Source organism: Rattus rattus, chromosome 5, assembly GCF_011064425.1.
Source record: "Rattus rattus isolate New Zealand chromosome 5, Rrattus_CSIRO_v1, whole genome shotgun sequence".
NCBI classification, from domain to species: Eukaryota; Metazoa; Chordata; class Mammalia; order Rodentia; family Muridae; genus Rattus; species Rattus rattus.
This window is the reverse complement of record NC_046158.1, coordinates 132,435,690-132,458,858: the sequence shown is the minus strand read 5'-3', so window position 1 is coordinate 132,458,858 and position 23,169 is coordinate 132,435,690. Positions and strand designations below refer to the sequence as shown.

The window sequence follows — 23,169 nt, the reverse complement described above, 5'->3', positions numbered from 1 at the left end:
TTTCATTGGATGGTCATGGAAACTGCCTGGGGGAGGCGACATTTTAGCAGAGAATGGAATGACCACAATAATAAGTGTGTTGAATAAGACTATTGCAGGCAGGGGGACCACCACATGCAAAGGTGGGGGGACGAGCAATCCTAGAATAGCATGGGGCCGGGTGGCTGAGCAGAGATGGGAAGGCTGAGCTTTGGAAGGCAGGAGAGGAACTTTACTCTGAGCATGAGGAGCAACAAGGGCAGACTTCACACGGCCCTTCAGTGTAGCTGGACGCGTAATTCAGGACCTCTGAGGCTTCCAAGACAGTGTGAAGAGTTCTTATTCTTAAAGCTTCTGGTAGAAAGGCACACAGCTGTGACTCGGAGCTTTGCTTACTTAAAATGTCAGGACAAAAGAGGTGGAAGATAAACCTCGGTTGCCCAGAAAGCCTCACGCACAGTTTACAGAACTACCTGGGAGCTCTGTGACCCACTTTACAGAGATGCTTGTCCTGAATGTCACCTTCAAACCAGACTGGCTCCAGACAGCCCAGAGCTGCAGAACTCTGGAGGCCTGCACCCGGGGATGGTCAGAGGAGGTTATCTGGGGAACCCAGAGTGGCAGAGTCTGATCAGACAGACCAAAGCAGAGTTCGCCAGGAAACTCAAAGCCTGAGGGAACCAGGTAGTGCAGTTGCAAAGAATGAACAGGAGGGGGCATCAAAGGCAGTGGAAATAAGCCCAGCTTTCTGAATGAAATCCCAAGACAGATTTTGGCTGGAATAGAGGTTGTAGTGGAGTGAGTCTGGGTCTGGAGGTCTGGAAAGCATGGGGAATTTATAGGGCATCCTTAGATAAGCAATTTTGAAAATTACTAGGAAGACACTGCAGCTTATTTAATATAAACTGATAAACACAGCAGGTTTTTTGTTTTTTGTTTTTTAACAAACTATGGGCTTGGGGAGGGTGGTTAGTGTCCACAGAAGGGAAATTGAAAGCCCAGAGTCATAAATAACCAGCTCATAGCTGCATAGCATGTGACTCTTACCCAACCTCTGCGCCTAGTGCTTTCCCACCGGCTGGCACTCCTACATTGCTGATTATTATGTGAGCTCAATGGGGAAGGTAAGCTAACTCCACTTGGGAGGCAATGGAGCCATCATGACTAAGTGGCTCTGGAGTTGGACCAACTCAACTTGATCCCCAAGCTTGTGATCTCAAGCCTGTCTCCCAAGTCTCACAAGGAGGATAACCTCTAAGCTTATACCACAGGCAAGGACAGTGTCTGCCATATAGTATTCACATGAGAGGTGGCTAGCAATGTCATGGGAACAGCCAAGTGCCTTGCTCAGAGCTTCACCAGCAGAGCTGGGACTAACACAAATACTCTACATGTCACTCAAACCCTGCGGCTTGATGGTAATAAGGTGATGTGGTTTCAAAACCACCAGGCAGGTCCCCAGGCACTAGAACTTGGGTCTGCCTCCAAGAGCATCAAGGAATCACAGAACTGGTAAGCAGATTCCAGCACAGTGCTTGTATGGATGTGTGTATGTGTTAGTTTGCATATGAGTGTGTATGTCTCTCTCTCTCTCTCTCTGTGTGTGCGCGTGCTCGTGTGTGTGTGTCTCTAGGAACTTCAATAGGAATAGCTCTCTGCCAACTTCAACAGGAATGGCTTTCCTTCAAGAGGAAGACCTTCTTCTTCTCTCTTTAAATATAATTTATTTATTTATGTTTAGTATTTCAAAACAGGGTTTCTCTATGTAGCCATAGTTGTCTTGGAATTCTTTTTGTGCACCTTGAACTCCCAGAGATCTGCTTGCCTCTGCCTTCCGAGTGCTGGGATCAAAGATGTCCACCACTACTGCCTCGCTATTCATTTTTATGTGCACTGGAGTTTTGCCTGCACACATTCCTGTGTGAGGATGTTGGATCCCCTGGGACTGGACGTACAGACAGCTGTGAATTGCCATATGAATGCTGGGAATTGAACTCAGGACGTCTGGAAGAGTCACCAGTGCTCTCAACCACTGAGCCATCTCTCCAGCCCTGGAATATCTCTACTAAGGCATTTTAAAAAATTATATGAATTATATATAATTAAATTATATAAATTATAAGACATAGGAAGTTTTCTTTAACTAATAAGGTTGGGACTAAAAACAGATATCAAACTCGAAAGGTACATCAGAAGCTGAGAAACAGAGTAGGTCTGAGGTCACAAAACCAGGTCCTCAGGTAAAGTATCCTATTCTGCCTAGGCTCAGAATCATCTTCTACTTTTGGGTGTACTGCGACCAGAACGTCTCTCAGACCTCGTTTTGTTTTCTTCAGGTGTAAATCAGGGAGAGTGTGTGTGGCTCAGTGTTTGCTACAGGTTTTCATGCATCCCAAGCTGACCTAGAACTCACTAGATAACAGGATGAATTTGCACTTCCGATCCTCCTGCTTCCATTTCTCTGATGCTCAGATTAATTACAGATGTGTAGCACCACATCTGTTTTACGTGGTGCTGGGGATCAAAGCTGGGACTTCATGTGTGGGAGGCAGGCACAGCACTGACTAAGCCGTGGCCCCAGCTGCGGGAGTAGCTCTTGCTGTAGCCTTTGACCCTGGCTCACCAGCAAGGCTCCTGCGGGTTGCGTCCTTACTATTGTTTCCCTGAAGACTGGGTCCCCTGGGATGGAAGTGCCTGGCCTTGATTTCCATATGCCTCTGGCATTCAGGGCTCTGAAGTGAGAGCCTCTGGTTAGATCACCAGGGTCTGAGCCCCTGGTATTTGCATACTCAAATGAGCGCTGACCTGGGTCTCTCCACCAGGCTCAACCCTAGGCTCAGCTGCAAACTCCCTCAACTCCCGCTGGGCTGTGCCCACATCCCTTTCATCTGTGCCACACTCTGGCTCTGGCTGACCAGACTCAGCCTCTTGGTTGCCTTTTTTGGCCTCTTGTACAGGCTTTTACTTCTAGAACTCCTTCCCCACTCCTCTGCACGCATGGACTTTCTAAACCCCAGGTTCCTTGAATTAGAGACCTCTTCCTCAGTGAAGCCTTCTCTGATGGCTCCTGGACCAGGCTGTGCATTCCCACAGCACCACTGTCCACCCCATCCCCAAACCCACCCCCACCCCCACCCCCACAGAGAACAGAAAGCAGAGAGCAGGAGACAGAGTTGGAGGAAAATGGCTGTGCATGGAATGCGGCCGCAGGGCAGGTGAGAAAGAATGTTAACTGGTTTTGTACAGCGTTGGGAATAGAACCCAGGGTGTATATACCCAGGAAAGCTCTGGACCACTGAACCCTGTTTGTTTTGCTTATTTATGTTAAATTGGGGTTTTAAGATGCGTTTCTAAGGCTTACACTGCCCTTTCTCTTTGCTGAATTCTTGCTCTTCAGACTCTGAGCCAGGGTCATGAGAGTAGTGGGGCTGTAAGAGGGTTTGATGCCTGTGGTCTCATCTACAGTGAACTGAGTGAAGCTAGCGGTGTCTGCTGTCGTCACTATCCATTACTGTCACAGTCACCCCCTCCCTCTAATCAGCCCTGCAGCTTAGACCAGCTGCAGAGCCTCCCCGGGCTTTAGTCTTCTCATCTGAACTTTTTTTAAAGACAGACTCTGCAGCTCAAGTCTAGACTGGTCCTCCTCATCTTCCCTCTCCTCCTAAGTGTTCCGATTACAATCCTTCACCATTGTTCCCAGTTTGTACTTAAACTCTTTACACCTCAGTTTCAGGTCTGTAAGATGGGATGACAATTACCTCCCTGTGACCAGACTCCTACATTTGCCTGCCCAGACTCTGAGCTTGGCTGCTGTGACTGGCTTTGGCCAATAGGGTATTGACAAATCAGTGCAAACAGGTTTACCCATTGCCTGCACCTTGGCCAGGTCCCTCTTGGAGCTTTGATACTGGGCTGTAAAGAAATACCGAGGGCAGAAAGGCCACATGGGGAGAGATTGTAAGGATGAATGTTACCTTGGACATGTTCCTCACGTCACCTCAGTTCATAGCGTGGTCCACCTAACCTGCTATAGTCAGTCCAAAGGATCATGGGAAATATTCAGTGCTATCATTCCAGGATACTAAGCCTTTATCTGTTATATAAGAATGGATAACTTACATGGCTAGTGATATAGCTCAAATGTAGAATCCTTCTATGGCATGTACAAGGCCCCAGGTTCCATTCCTCACACCAAAACGAAATTATCCCAGGATCTGGAGAGATGGCTCAGTGGTTAGGAGCACTGGCTGCGCTTCCACAGGTCCTGGATTCAATCCTAGCACCCACATGGTGACTCACAACCGTCTATAACTACAGTTCTGGAGAATCTGACACCCTCTTCTGACATCTGAGGGCACCAGACATTCATGAAGCACAGACTTATATGCAGGCAAAAGACCCATATAATAAATAATTAACCTTTTTAAAAAAGTTCCATAGTTTTGATGTCGGCACTGTATGAGCTGGTTCATATGAAGAACAGTCTGTAGCTGTGGGTTCTGCATCTGCAGATTCAACCCACGGCACATCAGGAGTATTCTAAAAACAACTGCATCTACATTCAGTGTCTACAGCCTTTAAACGATTATTATCCCTTATATAACAAAATAATAACCCTTTACATAGCATTTATGTTGGGTTCCATAAGTCGCCCAGAGCTGCTTTAAGTAGTGTACAGGGGAATGGGCCTAGATGATTTGCAAATAACTATTTTCTTTTTTTCTTTTTTTCTTTCTTTTTTTTTTGGAGCTGGGGACAGAACCCAGGGCCTTGCACTTTCTAGGCAAGCGCTCTACCACTGAGCTAAATCCCCAACCCCGATAACTATTTTCTATAAGGGACTTTAGCGTGCATAAGGTTTTGAGTCCTTGGAGTACTGTCACTAGTCCTTGTGTCCGTGGTGAGGATGAGAATTCACACAAAAGATACAGAGCACGCACTACGATGACGTCACCTTTCCTGTCTGTTGCTGGCACAGCTCACCTGGGCTGAGAAGTCAATGAGTTTTGGCAGTGGCTGCTTGCTGCCTTCTTCGCTCTTGAGAAAGTCCAGCAGGCTTCCTGCAGAGGGGAGCGAGAAGGAACATGGACTACTACTCCTTAGTGAGAAATAAGTAACTTTTTCTTCTTAGCAATAGAGTTTTTCCTCTTTGCACTACGGGGATTGAACCCAGAGCCGCCTAACACATGCTAGGCAGGTGCTCTACCACTGAGCTACATCTCCAGCCAAGCAGCTTCTTCTGCCTCCTCCCCCTTCTTTGTCGTACTCATCGTTTTTTGAGACAGGGTTTCTCTGTGTTGTCCTGGCTGTCCTGGAACTCGATTTGTAGACCAGCCTGGCCGGCCTTGAACTCACAGAGATCTGCCTGCCTCTGCCTCCCAAGTGCAGGGATTAAAGGCAAGCGGGTATGACTTTCTTCCTGGGATAGTGCCTTGCTATGTTCTTCCGGCTGGTCTCCAGTTCCTGGGCTCCAGCTACTTTTCCACTTCAGTTAGTAGAAGAGTCTCGACTACCAGCATTCATCACTGCCCAGGCGTAGTGCTAGTTAAAGAAATATCTCCCTACTGCTCCTAGGATACGAGTGCTAGAGCTTGAATTTTTCTGAAATGCAGCCTCGTGAAACTGGGTGCTCAGGGCTTGGCTTTAGAAAGCTGGCTGGTTGTAGATTTGTAGACTTGAAAAGTAGAAAAAGTTTTGAGTTTTCAAGTCACATTAGATGATGCTGTGTGAGATGTTTATCCAGAAATGACCAAGGAATGAAAATGACTATAAACTAGCTGTCTTAAAACAAACAAACAAACAAACAAACAAACAAACTCTGGGAAGCCAGGTATGGAGACACACATCTGTAATCTTAGCACTTGAGAGACTGAGGCAGGACAGCTGTGAGATTAAGGCTAGCCTGGGCTACATAATGAGTGCCAGGACAACCTGGGCTACAGGGTGAAATCCTTTCTCAAACATTCCTGAGATATGCTGAATAATCACAGGGTAGGGCGACCCAAAGCTAAGTAGCCTGAAGTGACAACATGAACATTGTCATGGTTCAGTGGGTTGATCATAGCAGGACCTCACTGTGAGGTGAGGTGACACAGGTGGAATGTTCAAGATGACGTGTCACCTTTATGGTCTTTCTCCATGTGGCTTCTTGTCCCTCAGTACTCGAAGCAGGACTTCTTTACAGCCCAGCGTCAAAGTTCCAAGGTACAAGTCACAAGGAAGCCATGTGCTGCATCTGTCATCCAGAGGCCCTGCAGCCCTTGCCCTTCCTCTCCACAGAGCACCCTTCACCTGATTTCACTCTGCGAGCCAGGAGGCTGGAGTGTTGGTGCTCTATGGGGACGTGCTGGATGTGCCAGAAGAGCCCCGTCAAGGTCATCATTGAGACTGGAGGGAGTCAGCTCGGACCACGGTCTGTCCTAGCCCACGCACCTTTGGCCATGAACTCGGTGACAATAAAGATGGGCTCCTGAGAGACCACGGCGTGCAGCTTCACCAGTTTATCGTGCTGTAACGTCTTCATCAGGTTGGCCTCTGCCAGGAAGGCCTCCACAGACATGCTCCCTGGCTTCATTGTCTTCACCGCCACTTTGGTGTGCTTGTTGTAGGTGGCTGGGGAGAGCATGGAACACGGACGGTGGTTAGGACCCAGCAGCCCTGCCCACCTTAGGCCTTTAAGACAGAGAGAGGGCACCGCTTATGCCCACCCCACCTGTGGGCTGGAGATGGGTTCCCTGCCTAGCTGAGTGCAACGGAAACACATTACCTAAGTTCTCCAGGCTGTTTCCTCCCCTGCTAAGTGGAAGTGATAAGCACTCAGTCTGAAACGCTGTTTGCAAGAGTGCAAAACCCTCCTGTCTGGGCTTGGGGCTCATGCCTGTCATTCTGACTTCCCAAGCCAATGAAGCAGGAGGACTGGCGGCTCCGGGCCAGCCATGACTCTAAAGACAAGGGTTGAGACTGGAGCTCAGCACATACAGGATACTGAGCTTGATCCCAGGCATCGTGACAGTGATAATGGCAGTAACCCTTAAGGCACCAGTTGGACTGTGACACTAGCCTGCACAGACTGTGTAAGCTTAACTGCCTTGAAATAAATACCGGATCCGTTATGTCCCATAGTTCTGCCTGCTGATCATGCCTACTTTTCTGTCCTTGTCATCCACCAAGGCCACCTCTGACACACATGCTCAAACCAGACACTGAACCAGGGTCTCATACTAGGAAAGTGCTCTACCACTGAGCTATATCCCCAGCCCCCTTTTCATGTTTTATTTTGAAACAGGGTCTTACTAAGTTGTTCAGGTTGGCCTTGAACTTGAGTCCTGTCTCAATATAGTAACTGGGATGGTACACTCTTGCTTTCATTAAAAAATAAAATAAAATTAAGGGGGTAGGGTGGGGGGCATCCTCTTGGGGACAGAAGGGAGGAGGAATGGGATGAGGAATTGTGGGAAGGCGGACTGGAAGGCGGGTAACAACTGGACTGTAAAAAATTAAATAGTGAAAAAAACGGAAAAATAATAAAATTAATCCCCCGTGTGTGTGTGTGTGTGTGTGTGTGTGTGTGTGTGTGTGTGTGTGTGTATGTGTGTAGGTCAGAGGATAATCTTTGCCAGCAGTTCCCTCTTTTCAGTGTGGGTTCTGGGGTTTGAACTCAGATCATCAGTTTTTGCAGCAAGCCCTTTTTCCCAGTGAGCCATCTCACTGGCCTCACTCTGGTTTTTATACATTAACCACTCTGCATACACCTGTCCCTCAAGTACTCAGCTGCGGGGACTTGCCACACACTGTTCTCTCGCTCCATTCCGCCCTGCTTCATTTGGTTGTGCTTGTCTTATACATGGTTTTCTTCCCATGTGTGCCTTGGGTGCTGGGAACCTCAAATCCAGATCTGTGGTGTTGTTTGTAGTGAGAGTATAGGGTCTCATGGGACAGTTCTTTTCTTTTCTTTCTTTCTTTTTTCTTTTTAAAATTTGCCCCAACTTTGCTCCTCAGAGCTGGCTTTCCTCCTTGCACTTCCTATGGCTTCATTTACTCAGCACCCGGCATATAGCAGGCTCTTGGTAAATGTAGCTGGGACATGGGCTTTTAAAACTTAACTTTTATCTGACTAAATGTTTGCATCGGGACAAGCTGCCTCCTGTCCGTCTGCCACACAGAGGAGTGTTAACACAGTGGCCAGGCATGGTGACCTTCTACCTGCCTATGAAATAGGAAATGCTGTGCTCAAGGTACCGGGGCACGGACCCCAGTGGTGTGCCAGGCCTTTCTGGTGTCCCATCATGTCTGGAATGTCACTGGGCATCGTGGCTATGATCTGAACCGCTTAGTCTTCAGTTGCCAGCACTGGACGCTTCCCCTTCACCATGAGTTTTCACCATCACAAGAGGTCCTGAGTATGGCGGCCCCTCAAGGTAGGCTGCTCCCAACTCCAGGCAACAGAGGGACTTCCCCATCCAGGACTCGGGCAGTTCTTTGACCTTCAAGCCTTGCCACAAAGGCAAACTAGTGATTTGCCAGTAGACAATTTGCTTTGCTATCTGAGGAGTGGCCTTCTGTGGTTATTATTTAAATTCCCCACTGCTGGGTGATAGCCCTGTACCCTCAGGGCCCTCCCGGCACTGGCTTGGTGGACTCTGGCCCCGGCTCCTTACCCATCCACACTTCTCCAAACTGCCCGGCTCCGAGTTTCTTCTCCATCTGGAGGGATTCTCGAGGAATCTCCCAGGCATCTTTCTCCCATGGCTTCTGGGGTTTGGGAGACACGCAGGGTACTGACAGCTTCTGGCAGAGCCCATCCTTCCCCTCTGAAACAGAGTGTCCAGTCAGCAGGTGGGACATTCCCCAATGACCCGAGTATACCTCCAACCTCCTATCCAACCAGCTGAAACCTTTGGGAGTTACCTAGAGTGACTGCCTGGAAGGCCAGGAAGTCTGGGTGCAGAATTGCATGCCACTGGGATTCTGAGAGATAGGCCCCTCTCAGTGGGGGCTGGTGCTATGATATAGTACTTGCCTAGCAAGCACTAGACTCTGGTTCCTTCTCTGGAACCAACCACCCATTGAAAAGCAAAGCCAAGGTGCTGAGAAATAGACGCTGTGGCCACACTGGGCAATGATGACCAGCTTAGGTTCTGCAGTAAATGTGGAGGCATGGCCTTGAGGAAGACTCACTCTTGTAGTGGACGACAAGTTCCTGCAGGCTGCTAAAGGTGCTCCTCGGAGAGATGTAGAAGCCTCCACTGTCCAGTGTCCGGATTTTATAATGCTTCACCGTGTCTCCGTGCTGGGGGTCAAAGTCTCGAACAGACAGTGAGTAGCTCCCTGCGTTGGTCCAAGAGAAGCCCCTCAGAATGGCACCTCAGAGGCCTGGCTGCCTTGACATCCTTAGGATGCCCCATGAGGCCTCTGCGGGCAGCAGGCAGCGCACGGGCAGACACTCATTACATTAACAATGGGCTGGGGAGCTGGGCTGTTTGGGTTCTGATCCCAGCTCTGCAATTCTCAGCTATGAGCCTTTGGGCAAATGACTACTTGGCCTTTTTATGCCTCAGTTCCCTCACATGTAAAATAGGAGTTGTGTTATGCCTTTCGTCTCATAAATTTACCCAGTGATTGGCAGAAGTAATACATGTAAGTGACTTGGGACAGTGAGATGGCTGTCACTATCACTTCATTATTTCTGATCTATTGTCTATCTACCCACCTATCCTCTCTCTCTCTCTCCTCTCTCTCTCTCTCTCTCTCTCTCTCTCTCTCTCTTCTCTCTCTCTCCCTCTCTCTCTCTCATCTCTATACCATCTATCTATATCTATTTAATGAAAAAAAAAAAAAAAAAAAGATACTAATAGAGAGAGAGAGAGAGAGAGAGAGAGAGAGAGAGAGAGAGAGAGAGAGAGAGAGAGAGAGACATACAAATAAGTAAAAAGAAAGAACAACGTAAATCTGGTCTGATTACTAAAATGTGAAAAAGGCACTGTGGTCAGCTGCATATTGTCCAGGATGTTCTTATGTGAACACCTGCAGCTGGGAATACGTGACCTTACACAACAGAGTATCCCAGGGAACTCAGAGGGCTCTTTGACAGAGGGAGGCAGAGAACGTGCCGGCGGGAATAGGTATAAGAGGAAGAGCCATGAGCCGAGCAACACTTGTGGCCTTTCAAAGCCCAAAAGGACAGAAAATGAAATGGATACCACCCCCAATCCCGCAAGCCTCCAAAATGAGCCAGTCCCTCGGACACCTTGACCAGAGCCCAGCAAGCCCAGACTCTTGGCTTCCAGAACCGAGAGGTAACACGGATGTGTGGCTCTGAACTGTCCAGCTTGCAGTAAGCTATGCCTTGGTTTGTCACACAGACCTGAGACACACGAGTCTTCCGATCTGTGAGCGCAGTTCACCATGTCTGAGCTGTGCTAGCTAGCTTCTGTGCCTTTCATTTTTCCTCCTTTTTATAATAGCAGCACAATGTCACAGGATTTGAGGGAAGTTTAAACTGTTGAATGACAGATGACAACATGGCAAGCTGTTCCAAGCAGGCTGGCCAAATGAACAGTGAATGACTGGGAACAGGGTGCATTTTAATCAATTAAAATTACATGGATCATATTCTTCATAGTGAATAGTCTCACAAGGTAGAGGCTTTATAGATCTATCAGCCTCATTGCATGTGACATAACTCACTTGGAATCACACAGCTGGCAAGTGGCACATTTGGGTTCCAAGCCCATCCAGTTGGCTCCTGGGCCCCTTCTTAGCCACCTGATCCCAGTCAAGGGGAGCCTGACGTACCTGGTGCTAGAAAGGGTGTACAGGATCTGGAAAGCAGCCAAGTGCTTGCTTGGGACCGGGACCTTGCTCTAAATCAGTCCGATCCCCAGCATAACCCCACCCCCAAGGGGCTGCGGAATCGAGTCCAGCCCACTCTCCTGTCCACAGGTCTGTCACGGGGCTGCTGGTTTCTTTGCTTCTCTGTAGAACTGGACAGGCCAATCTCAGAGCTACTCTAGGCACAGTGAGAGACAAGAAGCTGGGCCTCCCTGCAGCCTAAATGCTCAGAGACCTCAGACAGAGACCAAATGACTGGTTCCGCATCCCCAGATGCCTTTGATGTCCCCCAACTATGTGCCTTATAGCACTAACAGGGTCACATACAGCTGGCTTGACCTGTTTAAATCAAATGGCTCTGGGTTGGGGATTTAGCTCAGGGGTAGAGCGCTTGCCTAGCAAGCGCAAGGCCCTGGGTTCGGTCCCCAGCTCCGAAAAAAAAAAAAAGAAAAAAAAATCAAATGGCTCTGAGTCAAACAGCCAAAGGCTCACTCTGCATGTGGAATCTGAACTCACACACACAGCACATGACACTGCTGCCCTGGAGAAACTCACCCAGGGGAGAGCCAGTCGGAACCAGTCTATGTGGTTTGAGGTGATTTTTTCTTTTCAAGATAGGGTTTCTCTGTGTAGCCCTGGCTGTCCTGGAACTTGATCTGTAGACCAGGCAGGCCCCGAACTCAGAGATCCCTCTGCCTCTGCGGTGTTTTTATTTTATTTTATTTTTAAACTCTGGTCACCATTCAAGAAGACTCCTTTCCAGCATGAAAATTTCAGGACAAGACTCCGGACAACAATGACATCTTCCCATCCACATGACCACGAGGAGTTTCCTCCCTTACATCTTATGGGGTAGGGGACATGCATGTCATTGTCATGCTTGTAGAGGTCAGAGGACCATCTTCAGCTGTTGGTCCTTCCCTCTTACTGAGTAGGTCCTGGGGATCGAACTCAGCTCGTCAAATGACCTCGGGCATCTCCGGCTAAGCCATCTCACTACCCCTCCCCTACCAAGAGAGAGTTTTAAGTGAGTCTCAGAGGCACAGGGACAGGCTCTGTTTTGGGCCAAGTTCTATCTCACCCAGCTTTCCTCACCCGAGAGGAGTGGGACTTGTGGCCAGGACAAAGTAGTGTGGCCACTTAAAACATTAGACCAGGATCTAGAGGGGATCAAGTGTTTGCTTTTGGGGCTTAAACCATTTCTGTTGACCTAAGCCTGCAGCTTCTAGAACTGGGAAGGGCCACCCAGTGCAGACCCTTAACCCTCTTCTAGTTCAGAGCAGCAAAAGACAGAAGAAAACCTGGCAGTGTGGCCATTTGACTGAGCTGTTCAGCCGTCCTCGGAGAATTTCCCTAGGGTAGGAGAGGCACCTTGCCTGGGCACGGGAAGGCAGGGAGGGCTGGCATCACCTTTGGTGGTCTCACTGTCCCGGATCATGAAGGAGCCCAGCATGTTCCCGGGAGCCAGCAGGTGGCGCTCTGCATCCTTCCGGCTGATACCCTTGAAGAACCACCTGTCAGGAAGGAACGAGGACACTGTGGGACTCAGGATGGACCAGCCTGCCCTGCTCACGGGATGCCCCAGGGCCATACACAGCACAGTCCACACAGCCCAAGCACCTGACCTCACGTAGCATTTTTTTCCCCTTACTTTTCGTGGGGTGGGTCAGTGAGAAACAGCTATTTTTTTCTTTGCTATTTTGGGTACTTATGGAAAAGTTCATGTTGTCGTGGTTAAAGTTCTTTTTATCTCACTAGAATAAGGAACAGTTCAGGCACCACAATGGGAAGAGAGTCCTGAACAGATATCAGCATGCCTCCGCCCTGCCACAAGCCTGCCAGCTGACTTTCATTCTGTGGGTCTCTGTTGCCTCAGTTATCAAGAAGGGAGAAAGATAGCCAGCATTCATCACCCCACCCCAATCTCCCCATACTATGTCTCATTATATAGCTCTACTGTCCTGGAACTCACTATGTAGACCAGGCTGGCCTTGAACTCACAGAGATCCATCTGCCTCTGCCTTCCGAGTTTAGGGATTAAAGAAGTGTGCCACTAAGCTCAGTTCATTTGTCAATTAAAAAGTATTTATTAATTATCTCTCTCCCCTCTCCTCCCCCCACCCCTTTCCCTGTGCATGCAGAGGCCAGAAGAGTGTCAGATCCCCTAGAGCAGGAGTGAATCCCAGAGGCAGTTGTGAATCTCCACGCTCGTGTTGGGAACTGAACTCCTGTGTCCCAGCAGGACAGCCAGTGTTCTTAACCACTGAGCTTCCAGCCCCAGCTCATCAAGAGATTATCATGCACCTAGCTGTGCGTGATTGTCACCTTTATTATTCTTATTTTATAGTGCTCAGAGCGGAGAGAACCAAGAGAACAAGAGGCTTGCCTGGGGCTACACAGTTTGGAAGTGGAAGAGTCAGGATTAGAATTTAGGCAGTCTAATCCCAGAGCCCAGGTGCAAGAGCTCATATTCAAGAGGGAGGTAGGGGGTTGGGGATTTAGCTCAGTGGTAGAGCGCTTGCCTAGCAAGCGCAAGGCCCTGGGTGGGTTCGGTCCCCAGCTCCGGAAAAAAGAAAAGAAAAAAAAGAGGGAGGCAGACAGTACACGTGCAGACAATCAACAACAAAATTCCTTTTTGCCAGTGGGACATATTCAGAAGAAAGTAAAAACGCCTCTCTGAGAGAGTCACAGAAGGGACCGCTTTGGACAGGGTGTTAGGACAGTCTGTGAGACCTGAAGCATGGGAATGAGCCAGCCAAGCCAAGAGCCCCAGGAAGAGGGTGCAGGCGGGAGAGAGTGTGCAGAGGTGATCAGGTAGCAGCAGATCAGTTTTGCCCCGGCCACCCTCTGCAAGACAGAGCTGGAACACTTACTCCTCAGTCTCCAAAGAGTTAACTCGAGCCACATAATTGCTTGGGATATAGCCTTCTTTCTTGGTAGCCAGGGAACGGGCCTTCCACCACTCCCCAGACCTACGGTGAAGGAGGGAGAGAAGGATCAGCGGGCACAGGAACTTTCTTCAGTCTGCTGTGGCCCTACTTGGGCCTAGAAGCTCCCCCTCCCGCACTCCGGGAGCTGGAAGTGTGAGGGGCAGAGTACCTAGCATGTGCTGAGGACTAGGGTAGGGGTGTGACAGTCTCCACAGGAGTCTGGAGTGAAGCCTGCACCCCAAGTCACAGGCCATAGCTTGGGTCTTTAGATCCATTCTTTCTCCTGGATGTGTGTCTTTGGCTGGACTACCTTGACCCAGTCCGGGACCTGTGTTCTGGAAGCACTCCCATTGGTTCAGCTAGAAGGCTCAAGGATTTGTCTAGGCACGACCAGGTGTCATTCCCAGGTCTCAGTACAATCTTGAAAGAGCCTGATGGTGAAGGCTGTGACTGTCACAGGTGGGGAGCTCAGAGACCCTGGGATTTCTGGAGGGGCCAGGCCCACAGGTCAGCCTGGAGCCCGGACACTTAGGCCTCCATCCCTCAGGGAGGCTTTGTGGAGATCTTGCTTGGGAGGACATAGGTTCCATCTCTGGTTTTGTTACTAAGAGGTAGGTCCTCTATGGTGTGCAGTCAGATTCTCATCAGTTACTCCCAGAATCAGGGTGTCGGGCTCTTCAAGGATGCAAAATGGACTTGTAGCTAAGCCCTGCAGGTGGGTGTGTCTCAAGGGGGGGCACTCACTCCTCCAGAACCACCATCTGGTCTCCCTTCTGGAAGCTGAGGTCTTCACGGTGAATGGCCTCATAGTCGTACAGTGCGACCACAATGGTGTCCTCAGAGCCTGCCAGGAACGGAGATGCCAGGATGGGTCCCCATGCTATCCCCCAGTACACCACTCCTTTGCAACAGAGCAGCCTGCTGTGCTGGGCCCTCTGCTAGCTAACGCTTTCAGGGCTTTGTTCACGCCACTGGACAACATTCTAGGAAGACAAGAGCCTGGGCAAGGCACCCAGGTAATTCAAAGGCTATTCAAGGTTGCCGGTTAGTTTTTGTCATAAACAAAAAGGAGTCACCTGGGAAGGGAGAACTTCAAAGACAGAGTGTGCCAATCAGACTGGCCGGTGGGCAAGTCTGCAGATTATTCTCTTTTTAGATTGATGATTATTGCAGAGGGATTGATAGGATGGCTGGCCTACTCCCCTGCTTTGGGGTTGTATAAGAAAGCAGGTTGAGCAAACCAGTAAGCACCTTTTCTCTGCTTCAGTTCCTGCCTCTAGCTTCCTGTCGAGTTCCTGTTCTGACACCCTGATTTTCCTCAGTGATGGTCTGTGTGACCCTCGAACTATAAGCTGAGATAAAGCCTTTCCTCCCCCAACTTGCTTTCGGTCATAGTGTTTCATCACGGAGTGACAAACACCAAATACAGATGCTTTTGACTTTTTCCCACTACTGCAACTCAGAACCTAAGCTGATAGATATTCCTGATGGCGAGACCCCTGCTTCCAGATACTCACCCTCCACGACCCCCGGGGGCAGGCTGTTGATGCTGTTCGGTCCCTGCAGGAAGAAACGGGAAAAGGACCGAAAAGCGTGAGGAGGCTATGTGGAAAAGGTCGCTCTTTTCAACCTACCTGGATCCTGGTAGGAAAGAATTACAGACAGGCAGGGTCACATGGCAGAGTAAAGAACAGAGTCTTCGCACGGCTGGAGAAATCTTAACTTGTGATCTGGACCCTTGCCTTGGAATACTGGGCGAGGCTGGGTTGATCCTCCCACCCGGCGAGGGAACCGGTCCAGATCTGTGTTGTTTAGAGATGTCTGGAGCTACTTTAGGGCTACCAGGTTTCTCACAGACAGACTCCATCATGCCAGTGGAAGCATCTGAATGTCTGACCACATTATCCTCAGACTCACAGGGCTCAAAGCATCACTTAGACGACATCACACAGAATTCTGGGTGAAAACAGCTACTTCTGCTGAACATCTCATTGTTGAAGCTGGGCATGGCGGTGTGCACACGTTAATGACAGCACTGGGAACCAATCAGGATGGCTGTGAGTGCCAAGCAGCCTGGGCTAGACACGGAGAGCCTGTCTTCCAAGGCAAGCACACGCACAGACAACTCATGTTTCTATAAAGCAGGTAAGCATATTTCCTGTGAACGCATATTTGGGAGTGTGGTGGTAAATCCACAGAAAAGGGTTTTTTCTGCGTGTTCACAGCAAGCTGATAACAATTGTTGCTTTTAGGGGATCTGGTACTTGCAGGCCTCCGTACTTATGACTTCTTATCTTCAATAAGAGGGGGCCTTGTGTCACATATGCTGTTAGATATTTCTTTGAGGAAGCACTGAGGGATGCTTGTTTTGTTTTGAAAGATTCTCAACGGTTCCAAGATGTCCTGTATGATGTCTGTGTCATCCTGGGTTTCTCAGACAGATTTGGCCTGGGAACACCTTCTCTGAGAAATGCTTTCTTAACTTATTGCTACCTCTGGGCCAGCACCACACAGGAGGGAATAACCTGAGCTGACAACTGCACCCCTTCATCTGCCCTCAGGAAGGATGGCCCTGAAGTTGTCCTCAGAATCAGCCCGTACACCTTAGGAGAAGACCCAGGAAGGGCTTGGGGCCACAGTCCGTACCCAGATCCGGATACCAGCAGCGTGAGAAGTTTGTATAGTCACAGGCTGTGCTAACAGAGGCCATGTGCAAGGAGAGAGGTGACCACTGTATTCTCTTGCCTTTCCCAGCCTCACACTTAGAGACTACAGACTTGTAGGACAGAAGTCTAGGTCTCCTGTCCTGAAAAAAGAGGGCTCAGAAGGGCTGGACCTGGGTATGATTTTGTCTTCAGTCTGTGGGCTCTCACTAGGTGAAGGGACTGGATGTGTTTGGGGCAGGCTTGGGATAAAGAAAGGAGGACTATGTGTAACTGGCCTCCTTTTAACACGAGGAAGAACTTTAAAACGTATTATGTGTGTTCTGTGAGTGCATGATGTATAAGTGTGGGTGCTGCTGTCATCGTGCGCGTATGCCTGTCAGAAGGGAGCCATGGAGCCGTTTCTCTTCTTCCACCTTTATGTGGCTTCTGGGGCTTTAACTCAGACTGTGAAGCTTGCCATGCAAGCACCTTTACCCCTGACCCACCTCTGACCTAGGAAGAACGAACAAATGAATGAGCAAGCAAGCGAGTGAACGAATGAACGAACTAACTTACTTACTTACTATTTTATATGTTTTGCCTGTGCATATGTCTGTCTGTGTGAGCGTGTTGGATCTTAGAGTTACAGATCAGAGTGAGTCCTCTGGAAGAGCAGTCAGTGCTCTAAAGCTCCGAGCATCATCTCTCCAGCCCCCAGGAAGAACTTCTTAAGGGAGCAGTGATTAAAGGGGTGCACCCCACTTTGGGAAACACAGAATGGTGGGCTCCCCGCCCCCTGCCACTCACAAATGAAGGAAAGGATCAGGGGCTGCAGGGCAGCCCCAGCGCCAGGTTTGGAGTTGAAAGGCTTGATGGCTCTCCAGCTGCTCGCCCGCTCTCCTCACCCCAGAACCGCTGAGACTCTGAACCCTGGAGAAGCTACTAACACTTACACCTGCTATGCAGCTGTGAGCACAGCCTTGGCCATCGCGCCTGCCACTCCCTGCTATCGTGCTCTCAGTGGCTGTGTGGGACCAGCCACCTGCTGTGGCTGCCACCATCTCAACCACAGCACCCGGTGTGAGGGTGTGAGCGAGCGGTCACCTCTGCCTAGCAACTCTCACTTTTACGCTCCTGCCAAGCAGGTGGTCCTTGTTAGGCCATTCTTCCTCCAGAGCCATTCACTTGTTTTGTGTTTTGAGACAAGATGTCACTGGCAGAACATCCTCTGGTTAGGTTAGGCTGTCTGACCAGCATGCCCCAGGGTTGCCTCCGCCTCTCCACCCCTGGGATTATAAGTATGTACCACCACATCTGCCCCCCTCCCACTCTCCCCCCCTCCCTTCCCTCTCTCTTCCTTCCTCCCTTCTTCCCTCCCTCCCTCCCCCTCTCTCCCTCTCTCCCTCTCTCCCTCCCTGCCTTCCTTCTTTCCTGCCTTCCTTGCTCCTACGCTTGTGTGGGAAGCAGAGTGCAGTCTGAGCTGCCTCTTCACTTCAGACATTACACCTTCTTTTACCGACCGTTCTCATTGTTGCTCCTACTGCCACCACGGCGGCCCACATAGGCTCAGACGTTTGAACACTTGGTCCCCAACCGATGGCACAGTTTGGGAGGATTAGGAGGCGTGGCTTGCTGGAGGAAGCATGTCACGGAGTGGGGGTGGGTTTTTAGAGTTAAAAGACTCATACCATTTCTGGTTCCTTCTCTATGGCTCAAGATGTTAGAGCTCAGCTGCTGCTATGGTTACCATGCCTGACACTGGCTGCCTCTGCTCCACCGTCATGGACTCTAACCTTCTAAAACCATGAGCCTAAATAAACTCTTTCTTCTACAAGTCACTTTGGTCCTGGTATTTTACCACAGTAATAGAAAAGTAACTAAAATAGCCTCCATTGACTTTTGTTTTGTTTTGTTTTGCATGCATATGCTGTAGGTTTATGTGTGTTCACATGTGTGTGAATGAATGTACATCTGTGCACAGATATGTGTCTACATGGGTACATACATGTATGGAGCCCCTGAAGTTGATGTCTGTCTTCATCACTCTCTCTGCCTTATATATTGAGGCAGGATGTCTCAGGTGAACATTCTTTCTGGCCAGCTTACTCTGGTGATGCTATGTCTCTGCCTCTGAGTGCTGGGACTATAGGCTATGCTGGGGATTCAAACTCTGGTCCTCACACTTGAGCAGCAGTCCTTTACCCATGGAGCCATCCCTCAGCCCCTACTATTGCTGCTGCTCTCCGTGCTCTATTGCTGTGGCAGGGCAGATGCACAGCCATGCTACTGCTGTCATCATGGGTCTGCTTGCATCCTGCTGCCCGTGCTGCAGGGTCCAGGCTCAAGGAACACACTCACTTGATTGAGAGTCAGAGCCCCGGGCCAGGCCCTGGTCACCATGTAAGAAGCAGTTTCCATGCCTAGGGAAGCATCCTGGAGGTGGCTTGTGGGTGTCATCTCAGCCAAATTTCGCTTAGGGGAAGAAAGGGTTTAAATGCCTGTGGCAGGTGCTGGACAGCCCCCTGGGATGTCCCACTCACCAGCTTCTTGGGGGACGTGGGATCCGGCACATACACAGGGCCCTTCTGGTTGGTATTTGGCTCTATTTTTGAGGCCTTGCTTCCTTCTCGGAGGAACCTGGACTTCACACATCCCATCCTGGAGACGACAGAAGGGAAGACAGGAGGAGCTGAGGCTGGGGAGATCCCCACAGGTGTCTTCACATTCCTACCCTGCCTGCAGGCCCTGGCTCATCTACCATGGTGCTTGGCCAGAGTCCACATGGTTCTAGTCCTGGGCTCCAAGGACCAGCAGAATAGGGAACCTATTAAGGAAAACGGTGAGGACAATGTCACGGCCCATTTGTGGAGCAGAGTGGGTGGTGGATACCGCTGGCCTTGGGTCAGGAAACTGAGCTGATTCCTGGCCCCTGCACCCCACTGCACCTCGTTTATCATTCCCGCCTAATGAGCTCTCTACTGCAGAGCACATCAAGCCTGAGGCAATAGGGAACACTCAGCACAGCCTCCGGAGGGCACCCCAGCACCCAGAGGAGCCTGATACGAGATGAGTCACCGTGTGTACCAACAATGCAGATGAGTAACATGGCTCCAATAATCCAGAATAGTACCTGGGCATTATCTTCTCGCATTACGATTGGCTTATAACTCCATCCCTCCATCCCTCCATCCTTCCTCTTTCCCACCCCTCTTTCCTTTCCTCCTCTTTCTAGTAGATTTATCTGGTCATTCATTCATTCACTCACCCATCCATTCAGTCATTTGTTCATCCAAGTTGCACTTTTTTAAAGAGGGTCTCCTATCTCCCAGGCTGGCCTCTGACTCCTCTACATAGCAGAGGATAACCTCGAACTTCTGACCCTCCTGTCTCTATCTCCCAAGTGCTGGAATTACAAGCATGTGGCATCACTTACAGTTCATGTGGTACTGGGGATGGAACCCAGGACTCTGGATAAGCAATCTTCCAACTGAGCCCCATTCCTTGACCAACATTTATGCTATTTTTCTAAACCATGGATAAGACAGACCAGTTCATGTCCTACGGAGCTTAACTGGAGATGAGTAGGAGACACAGGTAACAAACTAGTGAATGGGAAACTGACAGGACAAATTTAGCGACAAGTGTGGATGCTGTAGGAAATAGCTGGGCGGGGCCCTGGAGATGGACAGATGGGAAAGGCCTTTCTTGGGTGAAATCAGCCCAGGTTTCTGAGTAACACAATCGGTTCTCTGAAGGTAGAACATGCCAGGCAGCGAGACCAGCAAGAACAAAGGCTCCGAGGTTGAGATGTCCTTAGAGAGGTGGAGCTCTCCAAGCAGGAAAAGTCTGTGATGAGGCCACCACCTCTCAGAGGCCTGGGACGAGGGCGCAAACTGTGCAAACTTTGGGGTTCGATTTGTGCTTTTTTTTTTACTTTACTTGAATTTTGTTTCCCAGGCTGGCCGTTGAGCTATGTCTCCAGTGCATCAATCTGCACTTTAAGCTGAACCATTGGTTGCTGGGCGAAGTAGGGAGGATATGAAGCAGGCCATGGGCCCTGTGGGGAGACTGCTGTGATTGTCCAGCCATGGGTGACAGCAGTTCTGGGGCCTGAGGGGCTGGAACCCCATCTTTTGGGAGTATGTCTCTCAGACTTTGCTTCTGTATTACCTTAAGAGGAAACACGTTCACCTGTTTGTTTTGAGACAGTCTTGCTACGTAGCCCAGGCTAGTTTCAAACTCACATTTTTCATGCCTCAGCCTCCTGGTGGCAGGGTTGCAGCTATGTGTCATCACTCTCAGGGGCTGACCTAGTAACTGGAGTCAAAACTTAACTGTAGGGAGTTGAGGGAATAGCGCCATGATAGAGGGGCAACTTAGCCTGTGTGAGATCCTGCAACTGGGACCCAGGCTGGGCTGGAACCTCAGCACAACATACAGAAAATCTTCCTTGAGAAAGGGGCTAAAGTGTTTCTTTTCTCTACATGGGCCCATGTATTCACAGAGCAAGTGGGCTGCCAGCCGCTCTAAAAGGAAGCGCCGGCTTCCCCTGGACTGCACAGTTCTGGGTTGTTGAGAGCGCGATTCCGTTATGGCCATACCACCTGAACACACTGCATCTCAGCCCTCGGAAGCTATGAAGGGCTGGGCCTGGACAGGACTTCTACGGGAAAGCTCAGTTATACTTATGCTGTTCGAGCCAGCCTGGACTACATGAGACCCCATTTCAAATCAAACAAAAGCAAAGACCAACATGGTTTCTTGTATTGGCCAGTATTTGTCTATCCTGGGAAAGAACGCACTCGGTGTCCTGGAATGCGGCCTCCATAATTTGAAATTTTATCGCAGTGGATCAACTGCTTTATCGTTTAAATCTGAGATCAGCATCTCTGATTTGTGATAAAAGTTCTAGGAAATTAAGCAGCATCGTGTGTGTGTGTGTGTGTGTGTGTGTGTGCGCGCGCGCGTGCGTGTGTGCGTGCGTGTGTGTGTGCGTGCGCGAGTGTGTTTACACTGCACCAGATCACAGAACATTTGGTATGCTTTGATCAGCTGGAGGAACTTGCTGAGTGAGGCAGGGCAGCTCCATCTCCCTGCACGGGCAGTGCCAGATGTAGCTGTGAGCATTGTAGCAAAGAATCCCTAGGTCCTGATCATGCAGTGCATATTAAGCATCATTTACATAAATGATTTACATATTCATGAAGACCCAACTCCAGACCCCTCTCAAGAAGGATGATGGGCTCCTCTTTTCTCTCTCTCTCTCTCTCTCTCATTTCCTTTCCTGGTGCTGTGGGTGGAGCCCAGGACAGCACGAATGGAGCAAGAACCCTACCACAGAGCTATGTCCTCGGCTTGTATGGGGGGCTTTGTCTCACAGGCTGAGGGTTGTCTAAGGAAGCAGAGAGAAGTGAAAGTGTGGGCCCAGTGAGCCCTACAGAAACCTCAGTCCTAATATTTCCATTTATGAGCAGATGTGCTATGGGGGGGTGCGTGGTGGGAGGTGTGACTCAGTGGCATAGCACTTGCTTGGCAGCGAGGGGCCTTGGGTTCGAGCCGCAGCCCCTCACAGAGAGCACAGGAACAGAGGCAAGGGTAGTCTGCAGATCCCTTGACTCAGAGCTACAGTCACTACACACAGCAGGAATGTTTGAAATGGGGAATTCCTATCACTGGAAGGAGGTACCCGTGTGCCATGCATGAATGTAGGGGTTTCAGAGGACAACCTTGGCTGAAGTCTTCCCCTTCCACTGTGTTTTGAAGCAGGTCCTTGTGCAGAAGAATTCTTGGAAAGGAGCTGTGTCTGCAAAATCTGATTGGCTGATTACATCGCCACTGATGTAGAAAGGCTACAATGTTGCAGGTCCAGAACCTAATTACACCCGATCTTGGTCATCTTGACTCTCCTAGATAGCGTTCCTTGGCCATGTATAACATCCAGTGGCTAACAGATATGAGCCTTGTGGAAGGTGTTGACTTAACCAATCCCCATTTTTCACCATTCAAAGCAGTCAGACAGCATCTGAAGCCTATAGCAGAGATTCTCCCACTTTGCTATAACCACTTAACTCACATGACCACTGATGGATTTGAAAAGCATCGTGATTCGTAATTCTCCTTGTCTTGTTACTATAAAAACTTCACGAGACTACTTCCGTGTTGGAACATGGAATTTGAGGTGACCTAAATCTGCATCCCTGACTTTGGTCACTCCGCTCCAGAGTAAGCTCTGATTCCTTTGTGTCCACTGTCTTTGGTTCACCCGCTGCCTGTGCCAGGCTGGCTGGCCTGAGAGCGTCTGGTGACGCCTTCTGTCTCCACCTCCCACTCTTCCACGGGGTGCACTGGGATTAAACACCTGGGCAGCTGTGTCCAGCTTTCTGTAGTTCCGTGGATGCAAACAGGCTGTGAGGCTTGCGGGCGAGCCCTTTACTGCTGAGCCGTCTCCCAGTGAGGTCACCTGCTCAGACCACCTTGGTCTTTACATATGGCTTTTGCTCCTTGGATCAAGTCGAGAAGTGAAACTTGAACACACAGAATCGCATCCCAAAGCCACACACAGAGGGGCCATTGTCAGAGACAGTTACATGGGTGACGGCCTGGAGCAGGATGAGGGGGAGTTTTATTGAATGAAGGCAGCTTTGGTTTTAGATGATGGGGTTATTAAGGTGGACGATGACAATGGCGGCACATTACAAATGTATTTAAATGCCACTGAACTGCACACTTCAAACAGTTAAGGGACAGACTGTGTCACAGGCACTTACTACAACCAGTCTCCTCAT

At 49.7% G+C, this 23,169-nt stretch overlaps 1 protein-coding gene across 1 annotated transcript in view; it reads right to left on the bottom strand.

Annotated features, from left to right (window-relative positions):
* The window catches only part of Hck (HCK proto-oncogene, Src family tyrosine kinase), a 43,472-nt gene that overhangs the window by 7,934 nt on the left and 12,369 nt on the right, over positions 1 to 23,169 (bottom strand). Inside the window, exons 2-10 of the mRNA XM_032904463.1 lie at positions 18,925 to 19,042; positions 15,257 to 15,299; positions 14,484 to 14,583; positions 13,683 to 13,781; positions 12,220 to 12,323; positions 9,157 to 9,306; positions 8,637 to 8,789; positions 6,412 to 6,591; positions 4,963 to 5,039 (exon numbers count right to left, since the gene is read on the bottom strand). Coding sequence (XP_032760354.1) covers positions 4,963 to 5,039; positions 6,412 to 6,591; positions 8,637 to 8,789; positions 9,157 to 9,306; positions 12,220 to 12,323; positions 13,683 to 13,781; positions 14,484 to 14,583; positions 15,257 to 15,299; positions 18,925 to 19,041 — 1,023 coding nt within the window. The 5' untranslated portion in view covers position 19,042. The remainder of the gene's footprint in view (positions 1 to 4,962; positions 5,040 to 6,411; positions 6,592 to 8,636; positions 8,790 to 9,156; positions 9,307 to 12,219; positions 12,324 to 13,682; positions 13,782 to 14,483; positions 14,584 to 15,256; positions 15,300 to 18,924; positions 19,043 to 23,169) is intronic.